At 38.9% G+C, this 18,045-nt stretch overlaps 1 protein-coding gene across 1 annotated transcript in view; it reads left to right on the top strand.

The window, feature by feature from the left end:
* The window catches only part of LOC138349872 (exonuclease 3'-5' domain-containing protein 2-like), a 51,229-nt gene extending 35,071 nt beyond the window's left edge, over window positions 1–16,158 (top strand). Inside the window, exon 7 of the mRNA XM_069334661.1 lies at window positions 5,317–16,158. Within this exon, the coding sequence (XP_069190762.1) occupies window positions 5,317–6,680 (1,364 nt within the window). The 3' untranslated portion in view covers window positions 6,681–16,158. The remainder of the gene's footprint in view (window positions 1–5,316) is intronic.
* The last annotated feature ends 1,887 nt before the right edge of the window (window positions 16,159–18,045 follow it).

Raw genomic sequence — 18,045 nt, 5'->3', positions numbered from 1 at the left:
CAGACATAATGTGAAACCTTCGAAAATACATTTACTTTATAACTTTAGCACTTCACTACAGCCAGTGTGATATCACTGATGGCTGGGCACTCATGCTGGAGACTGGAAGCTGGTCACGTGGGCAATTTAAGACCTGCGAGTTGCCATAAATTTGTCTTTTGCATTTTTATTACCACATTTATATACCTTTCTTATTGTTTTTCTGTGCTATCCAAACTGACTTGTGCCTGTTAGTGGTGTCATCAGTCACAGGAGTTCTATGCCTACCAGAGACCATGAGCCAGAACCTGGTTCCCTCAGAGGTGCAGGGAGCAGTGGCCATATGAGCACAACATTTAAAGTATGTCGTGTCTGCCATCGACTGGGGAGGGCACCCAGAAAGATAGGTGAAACGATACAAAACCCTAACTGATAAAAATTGCATCCTACATCCGAACAAAACCAAAGAACTCCCCCAAAAGAAGAAAAACAAACAAACAAGCAAAATCGTCATCCAACTAGTGCGCCAGCTCATTAGCACCCCCTCCTCAGGCGAGCAACCTGCTCACCACTCCAGTTCATAGAATGATGAAAACTGCTGACCGGAGGGAGGGAGGGTGTCGGGAAACCTCTGGGGCTCGCCCAGAAAATGGCATTTCATTACATTCAACACTGGTTTTCTGTGGGGAGCCCTGTCGGCTTCCTGAAGCTAACAACCCACAGGTAAGTAAAAGATGGACTTGTCAGGGCAGGCGGTAGCACAGCAGGTCTCAAGATGATGATGAGACACTAGGCTGTGTCAGACATCCTAAAGCAACACAATACTGGAGAGGGCCTGACACGTTCACAAGATACCTGGTGGCCAGGACCCTGTTCGATCTCCAAAACCCAATACACATATTGGATTTTGGAGATACATACATACAACCCAATGTCAACCCAATGCATATTACCAAAACAGAGGCCAGAGCAGCATACTGACGCACATCATGGGCACGAAGGTAGACCGCAGGCTGGCTAGACTTCATTACACTATGGACAACCTGAGAAACGCTAGCCATGGAACAGGGAACCAGGGAAACTGGATCCACCCATAGCACGTTCAGACACTGAAGCAGTAGCCCACAGGCAGTGACATAAAACCACCACCGGACATAAGACATGATGCACCCCTGGCCTAACCAACCAAGCATCCACAACAAACGGACTCCTCCGGAAGCCAGCCAGCTCATTCTTCACCAGAAAAGAATGAGGCTGTAAACGATAAAAATGCCCACCAGGGCCAAAAGAGCAGAAACCCTTGCGCCGAAGATAAGCATGAAACTCTGCAACTCAACCCCCAGAGGCAAAAGCCAACAAAAACAAGGCTTTCAGAAAACAATCCCGAACCGAAAGGGCCACAACAAACAGAGGGGAGGAAAGAAAAGAGAGCACCCTGTCCAAAGACCAAGATGGCTCAAACTGTGCATGAGCAGGCCACAGGTTAAAAAAGGCACGGGAGAGCTTGTGGAACGGAGTAGAAGTGACATCCACTCCGGACACTAGCTGGAGGGGTTCAGGCAGCACTGCACGAGAAGAAGTGACAGTATTTGGCATAAAATGCCGGACCAGAAAGAGCCAAGAAAGAAAGGACAAAACAACCAGCACAGACACAGACAACACCCTCCAAAGGGAAAGGAAATGGCAGAAAGATGCCAGGAGACTACATACTGTTGCCGAGACAAAGACTGCAGGTAGGACACCATCAAAGACGCCACCTGATCACCATACAAGTGGCGATACATCCGCATCAGAAAAACCGGAGATGAAGGGCGGAAGAGTAAGCCAAACCAGCAAGGTACCTCTCTGGTCTGACCTGCTGAAGAGGCGATCCGCGGAAAGACTACCGGGTTCGGACACCGAGCAAGCAGCACCTGAAACCAAGGCTGGGCTGGACACCATAGAACCAAGAGAAGCACCCCTCCCCCGATAGGATTCAAGCCGGGCCAGAACCCAAGGCAATAGGTGGATCAGGGAATAAAAGTACAGGAACCCCCCACTTCGACCAGTCCTGCCAGAAGCGTTTAACACGATGGCCTCACAGTGGTGCCACGTATAATGGGAGATGCCAAGACCATGCCGAGGCGAAGAGGTCCACCCATGGGCACCCGTACATCCGACAAAGCCAAAGAAAGGAGGCGGAGTCGACCATCCACTCCATGGAAAGGGGAATGAAGCCCGACAGGCTGTCCACCAGGACGTTGGAGACTCCCCGAATGTGAACGGAGCAGAGAGCTAAAACCCAAGAACTTAGCAAATGAGCTACCTGAAGCGACCTGCCTTAAAGAGCCATGGACTGCAGAGACTCCCTTCCATCCCCTCCAGTTGAAACAATGACACCCCCCCCCCCCCCCCCACACACACACACACACACACACACACACACACACACACACACACACACACACACACACACACACACACACACACACACACACACACACACACACACATATACACACACACACACATATACACACACACACACATATACACACACACACACATATACACACACATACACACATACACACACACACACACATACACACACACACACATACACACACACACACACACACACACACACACACACACACACACACACACACACACACACACACACACACACACACACACACACACACACACACACACACACACACACACACACACATATACACACACACACACATATACACACACACACACATATACACACACACACACATATACACACACATACACACATACACACACACACACACACACATACACACACACACACACACACACACACACACACACACACACACACACACACACCACACACCACACACCACACACACACGAGCGTAGCTCTCATCCTGTAACTACACTTAGGTAATTACACACCTCACTATCTAATTACTAATCACTAATTAATCACTAATTACGCCTCACTATCGGGAATCCCGGGTTCTACTCCCGGGCAAGACAGAAATTTATTTTGTGGAAAATATGCTAAAGGAGCTCGGTAAGAACAAAGCAGCTGGCCCAGATGGAGTTTCACCATGGGTTCTGAGAGAATGTGCATCTGAGCTCAGCATTCCACTTCACCTGATCTTTCAGGCATCCCTGTGTACAGGAATCGTAGCAGACGTGTGGAAACAGGCTAACATAGTTCCAATCTACAAAAGTGGCAGCAGGGAAGACCCCCTCAATTATAGACCTGTATCATTGACAAGTGTAATAGTGAAAGTATTGGAAAAACTAATCAAAACTAAATGGGTAGAACACCTGGAGAGAAATGATACAATATCAGACAGACAGTATGGTTTTCGATCTGGAAGATCCTGTGTATCGAATTTACTCAGTTTCTATGATCGAGCCACAGAGATATTACAGGAAAGAGATGGTTGGGTTGACTGCATCTATCTGGACCTAAAAAAGGCTTTCGACAGAGTTCCACATAAGAGGTTGTTCTGGAAACTGGAAAATATTGGAGGGGTGACAGGTAAGCTTCTATCATGGATGAAAAATTTTCTGACTGATAGAAAAATGAGGGCAGTAATCAGAGGCAATGTATCGGAATGGAGAAATGTCACAAGTGGAGTACCACAGGGTTCAGTTCTTGCACCAGTGATGTTTATTGTGTACATAAATGATTCTACCAGTTGGTATACAGAATTATATGAACATGTTTGCTGATGATGCTAAGATAATAGGAAGGATAAGAAATTTAGATGATTGTCATGCCCTTCAAAAAGACCTGGACAAAATAAGTAGATGGAGCACCACTTGGCAAATGGAATTTAATGTTAATAAATGTCATGTTATGGAATGTGGAATAGGAGAACATAGACCCCACACAACCTATATATTATGTGAGAAATCTTTAAAGAATTCTGATAAAGAAAGAGATCTAGGGGTAGTTCTAGATAGAAAACTATCACCTGAGGACCACATAAAGAATATTGTGCAAGGAGCCTATGCTATGCTTTCTAACTTCAGAATTGCATTTAATTACATGGATGGCGATATACTAAAGAAATTGTTCATGACTTTTGTTAGGCCAAAGCTAGAATATGCAGTGGTTGTGTGGTGCCCATATCTTAAGAAGCACATCAACAAACTGGAAAAGGTGCAAAGACATGCTACTAAGTGGCTCCCAGAACTGAAGGGTAAGAGCTACGAGGAGAGGTTGGAAGCATTAAACATGCCAAAACTAGAAGACAGAAGAAAAAGAGGTGATATGATCACTACATACAAAATAGTAACAGGAATTGATAAAATCGACAGGGAAGATTTCCTGAGACCTGGCACTTCAAGAACAAGAGGTCATAGATTTAAACTAGCTAAACACAGATGCCGAAGAAATATAAGAAAATTCACCTTCGCAAATAGAGTGGTAGACGGCTGGAACAAGTTAAGTGAGAAGGTGGTGGAGGCCAAGACCGTCAGTAGTTTCAAAGCGTTATATGAAAAAGAGTGCTGGGAAGACGGGACACCACGAGCGTAGCTCTCATCCTGTAACTACACTTAGGTAATTACACTTAGGTAATTACACACACGCACGCACGCACACACGAGCGTAGCTCTCATCCTGTAACTACACTTAGGTAATTACACACACACACACACACACACGGAGACCTGGTAGCCTGGTGGATAGCGCGCAGGACTCGTAATTCTGTGGCGCGGGTACGATTCCCTCACCAGGCAGAAACAAATGGGCAAAGTTTCTATCACCCTGAATGCCCCTGTTGCCTAGCAGTAAATAGGTACCTGGGAGTTAGTCAGCTGTCACGGGCTGCTTCCTGGGGTGTGTGTGTGTGTGTGTGTGGTGTGGGAAAAAAAATAAGTACAGTAGTTAGTAAACAGTTGATTGACAGTTGAGAGGTGGGCCGAAAGAGCAAAGCTCATCCCCTGCAAACACAACATTTGTACTGCATGAGTATCTATCTATATTGGTGACTATAGACTACAAATCTATAAGTTCATTTGTTGATGGTGTTTTAAATTGAATAACTGAATCTATGTTCATTTGTTGCACTGTTAATGGAAATAATTCTTGGAAGCATTTGAGAATAAAAAAAATGTCATCATAGCATTGGTATTCCTGTACTATTCATTATGAAAACATCACTGGTTTTCTTCACTCTTTCACACACCATTCCAAATTTCTGCGTGTTGCTACAAACATCTGCATCTCTACCACTGCACTGTGTCTTTCATGTACATTGTGTTGACTCATTTGTCAAAATGAATTTTAAATTTAGACCAAATTTATTTCTTATGTGTTTATTTATGTTATAGGTACATTTCAGAACAGTCAGCCATGTCTTCCCCTGAAGCAGAAGGTATCCACGCGAGGACACCCAGTGAGGAAGGGTCCCTTGTATTACAATTGTCAGCTTAGAGCTCCAGATGATGAACCATTGTGTACAATTGACCCCAACAAAGCTCAGTGGTATGTGGAAAAAGGTCTTGGGGATTTAGTCAGTGAGGAGCCACTTGTTGTACGCTTGAAATTTGAACCTGCAGGCCGTCCCCAAACTGAGAAGGATGATGGCATGTTTTACCTTCAAAAGCGGAAGAATATCTGTGTCGTTTGTGGTAAGGATGAATCCTATATCAGGAAGAATGTGGTGCCTCATGAATATCGTAAACATTTTCCTGCTATATTGAAGCATCATCAGAATCATGATGTGCTGTTACTTTGTTTTTCTTGCCATAGACAAAGTAACATGCAGGACAATATTTTTAGATCTGAATTGGCTAAGGAATTTAATGCCCCTATTGGAATAGAACAAAATTTCAAAGTGGCTGTTGATAATTCTCATAAATTTGTAAGAAATGCAGCTCGAGCTTTGTTAAAGAATCGTGATAACATTCCAGCAAAAAAGGTCTCGGAAATGGAAAAACTTGTAAAAGATTTCTATAAAGTTGATGTGATTTTGTCAGAGCATCTTCAAGATGCAGCCAACATAGATGTGAATGTCCTAAATGATGGTTTTCAAGCTCATGGACAAAAAATATATGACGTGTATGAGAAAATTGGGCTTGTGAAGCTTGAGCAAAGATGGCGACAACACTTTCTCGACAATATGAAGCCACAGTTTATGCCAGAGTGTTGGTCAGTAAAGCATAATGTCTATAAGATGGGCCTTAAAATGGGACGCTTACCACTTGATCATCCCAATCGTCTTATCTATAAAATGGCCCTTGTAGGTTCAGAAGGAACCATTGACATTCCTTATACTCCTCGGTCAAGTCAAGAAACCATGCCCTTGGACCATGCATCAGCTAGTAAGAGTGCTCCTCCAGAACACACTGTGCAACCTTTCCAATCTCCTACTAATGGAGACATAACATTTGGGAATCCTTTGACGAATGCTCATTATGCCACCTCAAAAAATTACAGTTTGACAGAGGAAGCAGCAGTAGCAAGCAGTCATAATGAAAGTTCTAGAATAGTTGTTTCTAATGAGAAAGGTAAAATAACTGCTGGTGATATTCATGCCCCTTGTATTTTAGGTCGTGCAAAATCAGAAATAATGGAAGTATCGTACTCTAAACTGCATAACGGAGAAATACATAATGAAAAAAAGGATGCTGATACGTCTGAAGATTCTGATGCTGATGTAGTTATTGAAGATGTTTCTGAGGAAAAGGTTTGAGCTCTAGCAAGCAAAATGTTTATTGTTAATCTCTGCAGATTACACAAGTCCTTTTCCTGTCATTACACTATGCATTGCTTCAATGTGTAGTTATGTACGCGTTAACTTGAGGTTATGTTTGGTGAAGAAACATGTTATTGTTTCCTATTAAACATTCTTGATCCAGATTCTTTTGGGAAATACCGATACAATTAATCTTTTACAGAGTATATCTTATACCTAAGTTATTATATTTAAAGTATACTGCCATCTATAATATTACTAAAAACAAGTATTTTTATTTAATTTTGGGAATAAATAATTGTATAGGTATTCCCATTTGTTATATTAAGTATGTTTTACTAAACTTTAAATCTAATTCTTATTAAATAAAAAATGCCTAAATTGTGTGAGAGAACTGTTTAATGTTGAAATTTGTATATGTTTACATATACAGTACAGTTTTGTAATACAATACTATAGCATTTTATAAATTTTTAAATTGAAATAGTCTAGCATTTGATTAGCTTGTTAAGTAAGTTCATAGCACAGCTATTGAAGCTGGTAAGAGGTACCTTATTGCATTATCCTAGATTGATTTATCCTTCTGTTTTTCATGTGCTGTTTTTGTGTTTCTCCCGTGTGATTCTATTGTGATCTTTATTAGGTATTCCCTGTATGGGAATACTTCATAATTTTGTCTTATTTTTACTGTTTTTGTCAGATGCTGTGTCTTGAGAAAACCTTTAATTACCTTACCTTACCTTGAGAATACCTTTTCATTTTGTACTTTACTGTACTTTAAATTTGTCAATACTGTACTGTTCAACTATTATCAGTGAAGGGTTCACTCCGGTGCCCTTCTACTGTTTTCAGGTAAAGGTATTTATCGATAGCATTTGCCTATGTACTTTGCTATTTTTTTACTAGTGTTTATTATTACAAATGATAGGAGTTGCTTCTGTGCACATTTTGAAAAAAAAATCACTTTGAAAAAGTGCATTTTTAATACTGTATTTTTATCTTTACAAAAAAAAGTGAAAGGAAGGGTGCATTGTAAAATTGAAACCCAGGATCACTAAAAATCTTGACCTAAATTCTTATTGCCATCACTAGACACCTTCATCATCATGTCACCATCACCAAAATCATATAATGCATGGTTAAGAAAGGTAGGTCATATTTTAAAACCACAGTAATAAATTCTTTATTATATTTTTTCTTTATTTTTAATACAAATGCAAATTTCTACATAGCTTCATAGTCTAAATGTTTATGCCAGATATAATGTAGGGTTTAGGTTCAGAGTCTAAATATTTATGCCAGATATAAAGCAGGGTTTGGGTAATAAAATATTCTGTCCTTAAAATGTGTAAAAGCAGGTTTTAAATTTAAATTTTGCCCCGAGAGGGGAGTTTATTGAGCAGCGCCACTCATCCTGTGAGTGGACCTACTGCCATAGCAGCATGTACAACACTCCCCCAATAGGAAGAAAACCCGGTAGTTGTGACATCGCTGACATCGTAACAAAAAAATGCTACATACATTGAACAATATATTGAAACCTACAAAATGATTTTGCAAGTCAAATTGTAACAAATGCAATAAAACAATATATTTTAAAATCTGAGTATAAAAAACATTTTTATGCAAGTTTCATACCAACACTTGTGGAATATGTAAGAAGTGATGTTAAATGTAAATACTGCAGCATGTGGTGTTCAGCTGACTAGAGGACTGTTGTGACCTTGAGCAGTAGCTGCGGTATGGTTGCCATCTCAGTGTTTATAGAGCTGGTGAAACATGTGACATCTTTGCACAGTGCTGTGCACAGTGGCAGTTTTGTAACTAAGGAACTTTATCTAAGGTCTGATAATTGCTTGTTGGAAACCAAGAACAGAGATGTTACCAGAAAATGTACAGTGGAACCTCGAGTGACGAGCGGCTCCAGTTATGAGCATTTCGAGTAATGAGCAAGCCAGTCACAGAAAATTTGTCTTTACTGACAAGCTTTCGCTTGATTAGCGAACATTCCCAATGGTTCTCAGACACCGACGACGACAGTTTTGTTGTTGTTTTGCAAGACGAGTTTTCCACATGACGAGCTCGGTGCCGGAGCGGATTAAATTCGTTAATCGAGGCGCCACTGTAGTTGTGAACAATTGTAACTAAATAACAGGGAGTTTCAGTTCAATAATAAATGTAAATATGACTGAGTGGGATGGGAAGGGAGGCTTATAACTTATAACCAAAAGTACACTTATAAACATTAGATTTAAGAAAACTTTATTAGGTAATGCTACAAATCCTTGAAGTATTTTTAAAAATGTGTAACTGGGTTTCATATTTTTCCTACTAGCTTTGGCACATTTTTCTGGAATGTCACAACACCATATTACTATGGACATCCTACACTGACACTAATTAAATGGGTGTTGGGTGCATGATAGGTAAATAGAAATTGAATGTAACAAGTTGAACACAAATATAAATTGCTTATAACTAAAGAACTTAGTGTACTGTATTTCACTACTTAAGAGTATTAGAAGTGTTAATAATGGAAGAGCATGAGTAGCAGAAACATAGGAAACAATGGAGGAGACAATGAGGTGGTTTGGGTCCGACACAGCTCCAGATTCTTAGATACATCCCTCACCAGCCTCAGAGTCGGACACCCCTGTCTAACAGCACACCTCCACTGTTTCCAATTGACTGCTTCTTCCTGTTGCCAGTGGTGCCCTGAATAGAAAAACATTGTAGAGTATCTTCAATACTGTCCAAAGATTTATGCAGCATGCACGAAATTCAAGTGTACAGTACCCTCAAAAATTTACAAATCTCCTGCCTCACTATTCCAATTCTATTTAGCTTGCAGAATTAATTTTTGAACATCATTACTATTCCCATTGAGCACTATGTTAGCCTTGGTTAAAAAAAATAGTGAGTGGGGGGGGGAGGATAGAGAGATTGAGAGAAAGGCAAAGCCAGGAAGAGATACTCAAAGGAAAGAATTGTTCTGAAAGGCAAAGCCAGGAAGAGATACTCAAAGGAAAGAATTGTGGGGGGGGGGGATGAGAGGGAAAGAATTTGTATATTTAGCAGTGTTTTATAATGATGTTTGTATCGTGAGATAAGCTGACATGGGAGACATGATACATCTGTATTAATTTCTTTTCTAACTGTATATATTACTTTTATGAACTGGTCTCATTAACTTGTTCCCCTGGAAATTTCACTGAATTAAGGAAGCTGTCATGTAGATTCTTCCTTATATTGAACATTTCAGCTGCCTTTATTTGTTGTAAAAACACTGGGGACATTTGCAACACTTGATGAAGGATTGTGTGTGCTTATTTGTCCATCCTATAAAGGAATTAACTCATTTGCTCACAGTACAAAATGAAAATGTATGAAAGATTGTGTATTACCTCAACAAGCATATACATACTAGTAGAAAAAGAGACAGATGCAAGTAAGTGTACAGGGAAGAGAGGAGAATAGGAAACCAGACGTTAGTGAAAGGACATAGTGGAATGTAAGAATATGCAGCAGACTACCAAGTGGTGCTGTTTTACATGCAACCAGAGAAAGAATAAATCTTTACTTTCCACACTGTAGTGCTCTTATGAAGGAACGAAGCCACACGACTATTATGTGGCATACATAGCCAGCCTCTCCGTTACCTAGTGTATCGAGTTATTACTTTTCTTGTAAGTGGTGACTGACTGCCTTGTTTATTAGCCTAGCTGGGGTTGTAGAATTCTTTAGCAATTATATAAATTGGTGCTTCAGTACTTAAGGGTAACGACAATGTCTAGGAAAGACACTGTGAGGCTTATGTTTCATAGAAGTGAGGCTCCCAGAAGGAATAGAGCTTTACTGAAAAGAAACTGATACATTTATTAACTTGTTATTCTCACTTTATTAGCTTGTTCTATAATCTTTTATTGGTAGTTTGTTCCATTAACTCCAGTAATATTATGACCTAATGCCATCTATCAACATATTAAATCCTTTTCTGTGGTTCTAAATATCATAAATCTAATTGTGACAACAAATGAAAATTCATTGAATTAAATGTTGGTTAATTTTGCTATTGGTGTTATTATCTATTTTCCACAAAATATGATAAGATTCTGAAACAAAACACAAGTGTGTAAGACAGAAGGTAGAAGAAAATGTTTCACTCTTATATCGCTATGTAATACTTATTTTAGCATGTAAGAAATCTTCAGGAAAAAGATATCTTCTTTATTTTTGTATATATAAATCATATTAAAAACAGTTACTGCAGTTTTTTTCAAGGTTCATACTGTATGTTTGATTCCTGCTAGTACAGTAATTTAGATTTTAATTCTTAATTTTAATGCTTTGCAAGATATTGTAATTGTACAATGATCTATTTGCAGTTAAACTGCATTCACAAAAAATTAAAAAAAAAAAATTGTTGTATTAAGGTGCTGGTCACAGCTTGTAAGGTTGATGTTAGTAAGGATTGCATCTGTTGTGTTGTAATTTGTCTGTTTATTTTATTATACAGTATTTACCTAACCAGAGAGAGAGATGTATTACAGTAATGAAATACACTCTCACTAACTGCTTATGCTTGGACCTACAGGTTGCAGGGAAGTGAGCTAGGCCTCTATACCATTGTGCCTTCATTTATTAATTATGAAATATGCCAGTTATGTCAAATGTACACGCTTAAAACTGTAGATTTGCTGTAGTTATAAGTGAAAGAACCATTCCCCAAATGCTGTGCATATTATGGGGGTTCTCATTTGTAATTACATATTCTTGTATAGCTTTAATGTACAAATTATGTGGAATAAAACTGTATCACTCAGAAATGAGGATTGGTGCATGGAAATAACTATGTAAGAACAAAACAAACCCAAAAATCTGCACATAGAGGCAAATAGGACTGTTAGCAACAAATAACTATAAATATGCCTTAAGATACACCATATATCTTTTGTATTTCATGTACATTGTAAAAAATGGCTAAATAGACTGGGAAGATTTGATGTGCAACAATTCATTATCTTGGGATTGGCTTTGTCTGGAACAGATATTTAAGTTAGAATTGGATAATTGTACTTGCCTAGATGTGCTTGCAGGGTCGAGCTAGGCTCCTAGCCTCACCTTCTGAACGTTCTTAGATTAATTCAATGACTCATTTCCCATGCTTTTATCAAATTTACATTTAAAATTTTGAATCGAATTAGCTTCAACGACTTCTGCATCTAACCTATTCCATTTATTAGCAGCTCTAACACTGAAAAAGTTCTTCCCCGATGTCTCTGTCTCATTCTTTCTATGACTCATCTACGTCTCCAGTTTCCATCTGTTTTGTGTGTGTATGTAATTACCTAAGTAATAGTAATTACCTAACTGTAATTGCAGGATGAGAGCTACGCTCGTGGTGTTCCATCTTCCCAGCACTGTCATATAATGCTTTAAAATTACTGACAGTTTTGGCCTCCACCACCGCTCCACCAATTTTGTTTCAACCATTTAGCACTCTGTTTTCAAAAGTGAATTTTCTTATATTTCTTTGGCAGCTTTGTTTAGTTAGTTTAAATCTATGACCTCTTGCTCTTGAAGTTCCAGGTCTTAGAAATTCTTCCCTATAAATTTTATCGATTCCTGTTACTATTTTGTATGTAGTGATCATATCAATAGGCCTCTTTTTCTTCTATCATCTAGTTTTGGCATATTTAATGCCTCTAACCTCTCCTCGTAGTTCTTGTCCTTCAGTTCTGGGAGCCATTTAGTTCCATGTCTTTGCACCTTTTCCAGTTTGTTGATGTGCTTCTTAAGATATGGGCACCATACAACCACTGCATATTCCAGCTTTGGTCTAACAAAGCTTGTGAACAATTTCTCTAGTATTTTGCCATCCATGTATTTAAAAGCAATTCTGAAGTTAGAAAATGTAGCAAAAGGAGGAGGGGTGCGTGTGTGCATGATCGGCTACCTTTGCTTGCGGGGGTTGAGCTTCGGCTCTTTGGTCCCGCCTCTCAACCATCAAACCTCTGGTGTACAGGTTCCCGAGCTTCTTGATTTGAAACTGTGTATGGAGTCACCCTCCACCACATCACTTCCTGGTAAGGAAGTTACTATTTTGTGTGTATACATATACAAAATACACACATACTATAATGTGTATTCACCTAGTTGTACTTCTGAGGGTTGAGCTCTGCTCTTTCAGCCCGCCTCTCTACTGTCAATCAACTGTTACTAACTACTAACTCATTTTTTTTCTCCCCTCACACACACACACACCCCAGGAAGCAGCCCATAACAGCTGTCTAACTCCCAGGTATCTATTTACTGCTAGATAACAGGGGCATCAGGGGTGAAAAAGAAACTGTCTATTTTGTTTGTTATCACCGGGGATCGAACCCGGATCCTAGAATTATGAGTCCAGAGCACTGTCTACTCAGCTATCAGGCCCCCCCTGTGGTCGGGGGGGGGGCGCTGATAACAGGCACATTATAATGTGTGTATGTATGTACGTATGTGTATGTATGTATATGTGTGTATATATGTGACTCCTTACCAGAATCATTGATTACATATATGGGTTTCATATATACAATAATATATAATGTACCCAATAGCCAGAATGCACTACTTGTCCTACTATGCAAGGTCCAATTTGTTTAATATATTGTACTGAGTTTTCCTAAAGTTTAACAAATTTTCAATTTTTTTTCTTGCGAGATAAAAGTTTTTATTGTATTATACTGTATATGATAAATTTTTTATTAATTCAATATTTTATTAATTCAACACATACGACCAAACCTACCTAACCAAACCTATCATAACCTAACAAACTAAGTCAGTAAATCATATTCTTAATATAATATAATAATATTAATTCAAACAATTATAAATAAATGTTTTAAATAACAAAAATCACTGCCTATTAGGCAAATTGGGCTTTGCATACTAGGCCAAGTAGTGCATTCTGGTTATTAGGTATGACATTATAAAGACATTAGGCACAACATTAATGTCTTGCCAAATGACATTAATGGTGATCATCGACGATATGATCACTACTCAAATTACAGTTGCGGGTCTAAGAATGCAGAATAATCACAATGAAAAATTAAAGATTTTTAATTTTTCATTGTGGTTATTCTGCATATAATTATAATATGTTATATATGAACATTAATGTAAAACTGGCTACCCTTGTGGTCGTTGGTTTGCTAATGAGTTCCTCATTAAAGTCCTTCCGAAACCTAAATGCACATTTACCACAGAAACCAAGTGTCTCTGAGCCTGTTAGCATAAACCTGTAATAGAGTTGATAAATTCCATTAATAAAATTTTCAGTGCAGTTCCACAGATAAGATGATTGGTTGACAACGCCCTACACAAGACTAGAAAACTATTCTTGAGAGAGGATTAATTTTTCTAACATTAGGTTAAATGTGTGGCACTGGAATGTAGATATCATTGGCCTATTACTTCTCCTTCCTTATGTGAAAGCACAATTTACCAGAACACACAAGATGATGGGCTGAAGAACACACAAAAGGCTCTTTTACAATAGGTCCCCTTTGGAAAGACAATGTCTTATTTTTTATCAAGGAAAGATCTGGCTAAAGATGCAAAAAAAGGGTCACCTTGATTAAAAAGTTGATCTGTGATTAATAGAGCATAAAACTTCACCACACAATTATCTGTAGATAATGCCAACAAGAACAAAGCCTTGAGTTACATCAGTGAAGGGAATGCAGAACAAAAATTGAGGACTGTAAAGTGAAAGTTAATGAAGATGGGAAACCAGAAGGAATGTACAGTAACTCAAAAGAGGAACAGCAGCCACAAGAACCAAAAAAAAGAAACATGAGAAAGAGGTTTCTCATGTTGGAAGAACTAACATGAAAAACCAACATTTCTCGTGTTGCAAAATTTTGCAAGACCCTAACCCACATGGGTCTTATACTTCTCCCTCTGTTTTGAATAACCTTTGCCTTGAACATTTTTCCTTTCACTCTTTTGCTCTATAAACAGATGGGTCTTAAGTCTGCCAGCGGTGTTAACTACTCTTGTTTTTCCCCATCACACCTATACAGTATGTGCAGTCTGCCCCTTAGAGACTAGTATCTTCATGGTGGAACTTTATGGAATTTTGTATGCTAATCATCAGCTGCTTTAACTACTTCACCATTCCTTTGTCATTGTGATTGGCTCTTGCAGTGCCCTGGTGACTGAAGTGTGTTAATCCTATGCATCCTGTGGTTGAAAAAAAAGCTGGCTATTTCTTATCTAGCAGATAAATATATCAAATTTTGTTGGATTCCCAGCCATATTGGAGCTACCAGTGAACTTGTGGACACTGCTGCTAAGGAGGCCATCTATGCTTGCACCTTTTCCTGGAAAAAGATTAATTATTTGGATTTCCTACTGGGTCATTCATTCTGCAATCTATAATTGTTGGCAGGGTCTTTGGGTTGGAATTGCAGGTAATAAACTGCATGCTTTTAAGGGTATACTTTCCCTTTGGCCTTCCTTTTACTAATGTAATAGCGTTAATTCATGGTCATTTAATGTAACATCATCCTACTCCTTTTTGTTTGAACTTCATTGTCTCACTTAGTTATGCACTTCCTTGTATAATAGAATAGCTCAATTTTTGGGATGATCTTACGTCTTGCTTTCCTAATGTTCCTGGGGCGTTATTTATCTCTTGATAGAATTCTTGGTGAATCCGATACCTTTGATAACACTCGTCTTATGTTCTTTTGTTGTATTGGTATCTTGAGTAATAATTAACACCTTCTGAATTTCCTGCAACACAGACGGTGCAAATAGTATTCCCAGCTTGGCACCTTTTGATAATTACTTACTCTATCTTAAGCCTGATAACACACAACAGTCATTCGACTAGAATCAGCCATGAGCACTGCTTATTACAACCCACCAGCTCAAATAACAAGCTGTCAAAGATGACATTTCAAACAGTAAGGCTATCTGTAAAACAATGCCTCACTCCATATGAACATGGTTCCTTTGATAAAGTGATTATTGGCAGCCCTCACCCATTCAAGACCAAGAAACTTTCCTCGAGAGAGAATCCCTTGTACCAACAAAGTTAAAGGTTTGGTTATGAGATGTAAAGAGATAATTGGTTTACAATTTCATTCCTCATGTGGATGCACCATGCATAAGCAGAGAGGCAATTGAACATTCAGAATCATTACTCTGAGAAAGATCCAAGATGGGTCTGCATATTGGGACAAAAGTGCAGTTCAAAAGCTGACCTGTAGGTAAAGGAATTAAATTACTTTAATAAGGGGAGCTCTGAGAAGGCAGGCCAACTTAGGTTTGTTTTTTATAACAGTCTGGGTGATTGGCTTGTATCTTAGTCTGGTGGACTATAGTTACTATCTGTCCTGTGTGAATATCTTGTTTACTGTGTGATGTTCCATTTTACTTAGTGTGTGAAGAAAATATATTCCTCTAAAGACCTAGATTGCATGTGTTTATTTTCCTTGACAGTTCATTATATATTTTGTGTTCTTAAAAATTCCACAGTTATTCATACCTTTGTTGGAAAGCTACAGGAGAAAATCTCTCAGTATTTTCAGCAGCAGACACGACCTGTAGGTCAGTGCCTTCTTGTTCCCTCACACACTTATTTGCCCTCGTGCAAATTACTCCTCATGCCAGCCTCTAGACTTGCTCAGAGACTCCTTCCCATTTTTCTCTGTACTGTACTGTATGCAGTTAATATTCGGATTATATTTTAAATATAAATATATTGTATATTCATAGATATCTCTACAAGGGATTATGACTGTCCTTGTTTAAGTACTGTATTAAGATTTAAGTACTTAAGATTGAATTAATTAAGAATGAAAATCTATTATACACAGTTTGATTAATTCAAGTGTTTGAGTATAAAAATTATAATAGTAAGGAGATTAAATATTAAACAAATTTTAAGTTTTGAGAAGAATATTGATACTTATGATCTTCCCACTGAAAGTCCTGCTCACTCTTCATTGCAGTTTTTTTTTATTGTTTGTAAGTTTCTGTTAAAGTCTACAATATGTTCCCTTGTATTGTTTCTACTTTGTTCATGTGAAGTGTCACGTATTAAATTATGTATAGCTCTAACCTGCACAGTGATGACTTATACTCCCTCTACTGTACTAAAATGCCCTTCCTTCCTTTAACATTTTCTCGGCCACTCCCATGCTACTGCTGTCTTCACGGATGGGTCAAAGTCTGCTGGTGATGTTGGCCTCTGTTTTTTCCCTGATAAAATGTTTATATGCTTTCTTCCCCTGTGAGTATTTTCAGCATGAACTTTTATGTGATTTTGTATGCTGACATATGTGTCAACGATCATTTGTTCTTGTAGCTGACTCTTACATAACTCTCATGACCCTGGAATTTTGTATATTTATCTGAATTTACTTGAGGGCCACCATCTAGTTTTCTGCGGGGAGCACCGTCGGCTCCCCAGAGCTATCCAAGCTGATATGTAACTATTAGTTTTCTGGCATCAATCAAAGTGCATGGAGTTCTTGCTTACCGGGGACCACGAGCCAGAACCTGGCCCCCTCAGAGAGGCACGAGGAGCAATAGCTTATAGAAACCCCCGTGTGGTTGGAAGCATTCTATGACTCCTTATCATCCTTAAATGCTCTCAACTCTTTAAGACATAACTGTAACATGCTCGTGTCCGAAGCTAGACACAAATACAACAAAATTATTAAGGATGGTAACAGAGTCCATTTCATGTGGTCTCCATCTCATGTTGGCCTCCGAATGCATGATAGAGCTGATAAGTTAGCCAAAGAATCTGCCTTTAAAGGAGCCGTTGAGTGTAACCTTGGATTGTCAATGAGCAATCTGAGAGCAGCAGTACACCGAGAACTTCAACAAGATCTTGTAGATCTGAGGCAAAGTGAAATTGACACCAGTAATTCCATCTATCATCATACTATCATGCAAGAGGAGCCACACATCTATGGATCATCCAATAAAATCAGCAGACTTCTAGATGTTACTACTGCTCGGCTTAGACTCGGTTACAAGTATCTCTGGGAATTCTCATTATCTGCTGATGTAGACCTGACCAAATGTAAACTGTCAACAAAATTATTCGCACACCCTCCGTCACTATGTGATGGAGTGCGAAAAGATACGTGAATTTAGAGACAATTCTATAACCAATGTTCCAGCGATGTGTCAATATTTCATTCAAAATGATCTGCTACCAGAAATTTTAGCCAAATATCCCCAGTTTGCTAACTGTAGGTAGTAACTAAGTGATTGTAACCTATCCACCGCTGCCCACTGGATGGGGGGCGGTGTGCAGGACAAACATATAAATTTTGACACTAGCTCT

Source organism: Procambarus clarkii, chromosome 1 (genome assembly GCF_040958095.1).
Source record: "Procambarus clarkii isolate CNS0578487 chromosome 1, FALCON_Pclarkii_2.0, whole genome shotgun sequence".
NCBI lineage: Eukaryota > Metazoa > Arthropoda > Malacostraca > Decapoda > Cambaridae > Procambarus > Procambarus clarkii.
This window is presented reverse-complemented; position numbering and strand designations above follow the sequence as displayed.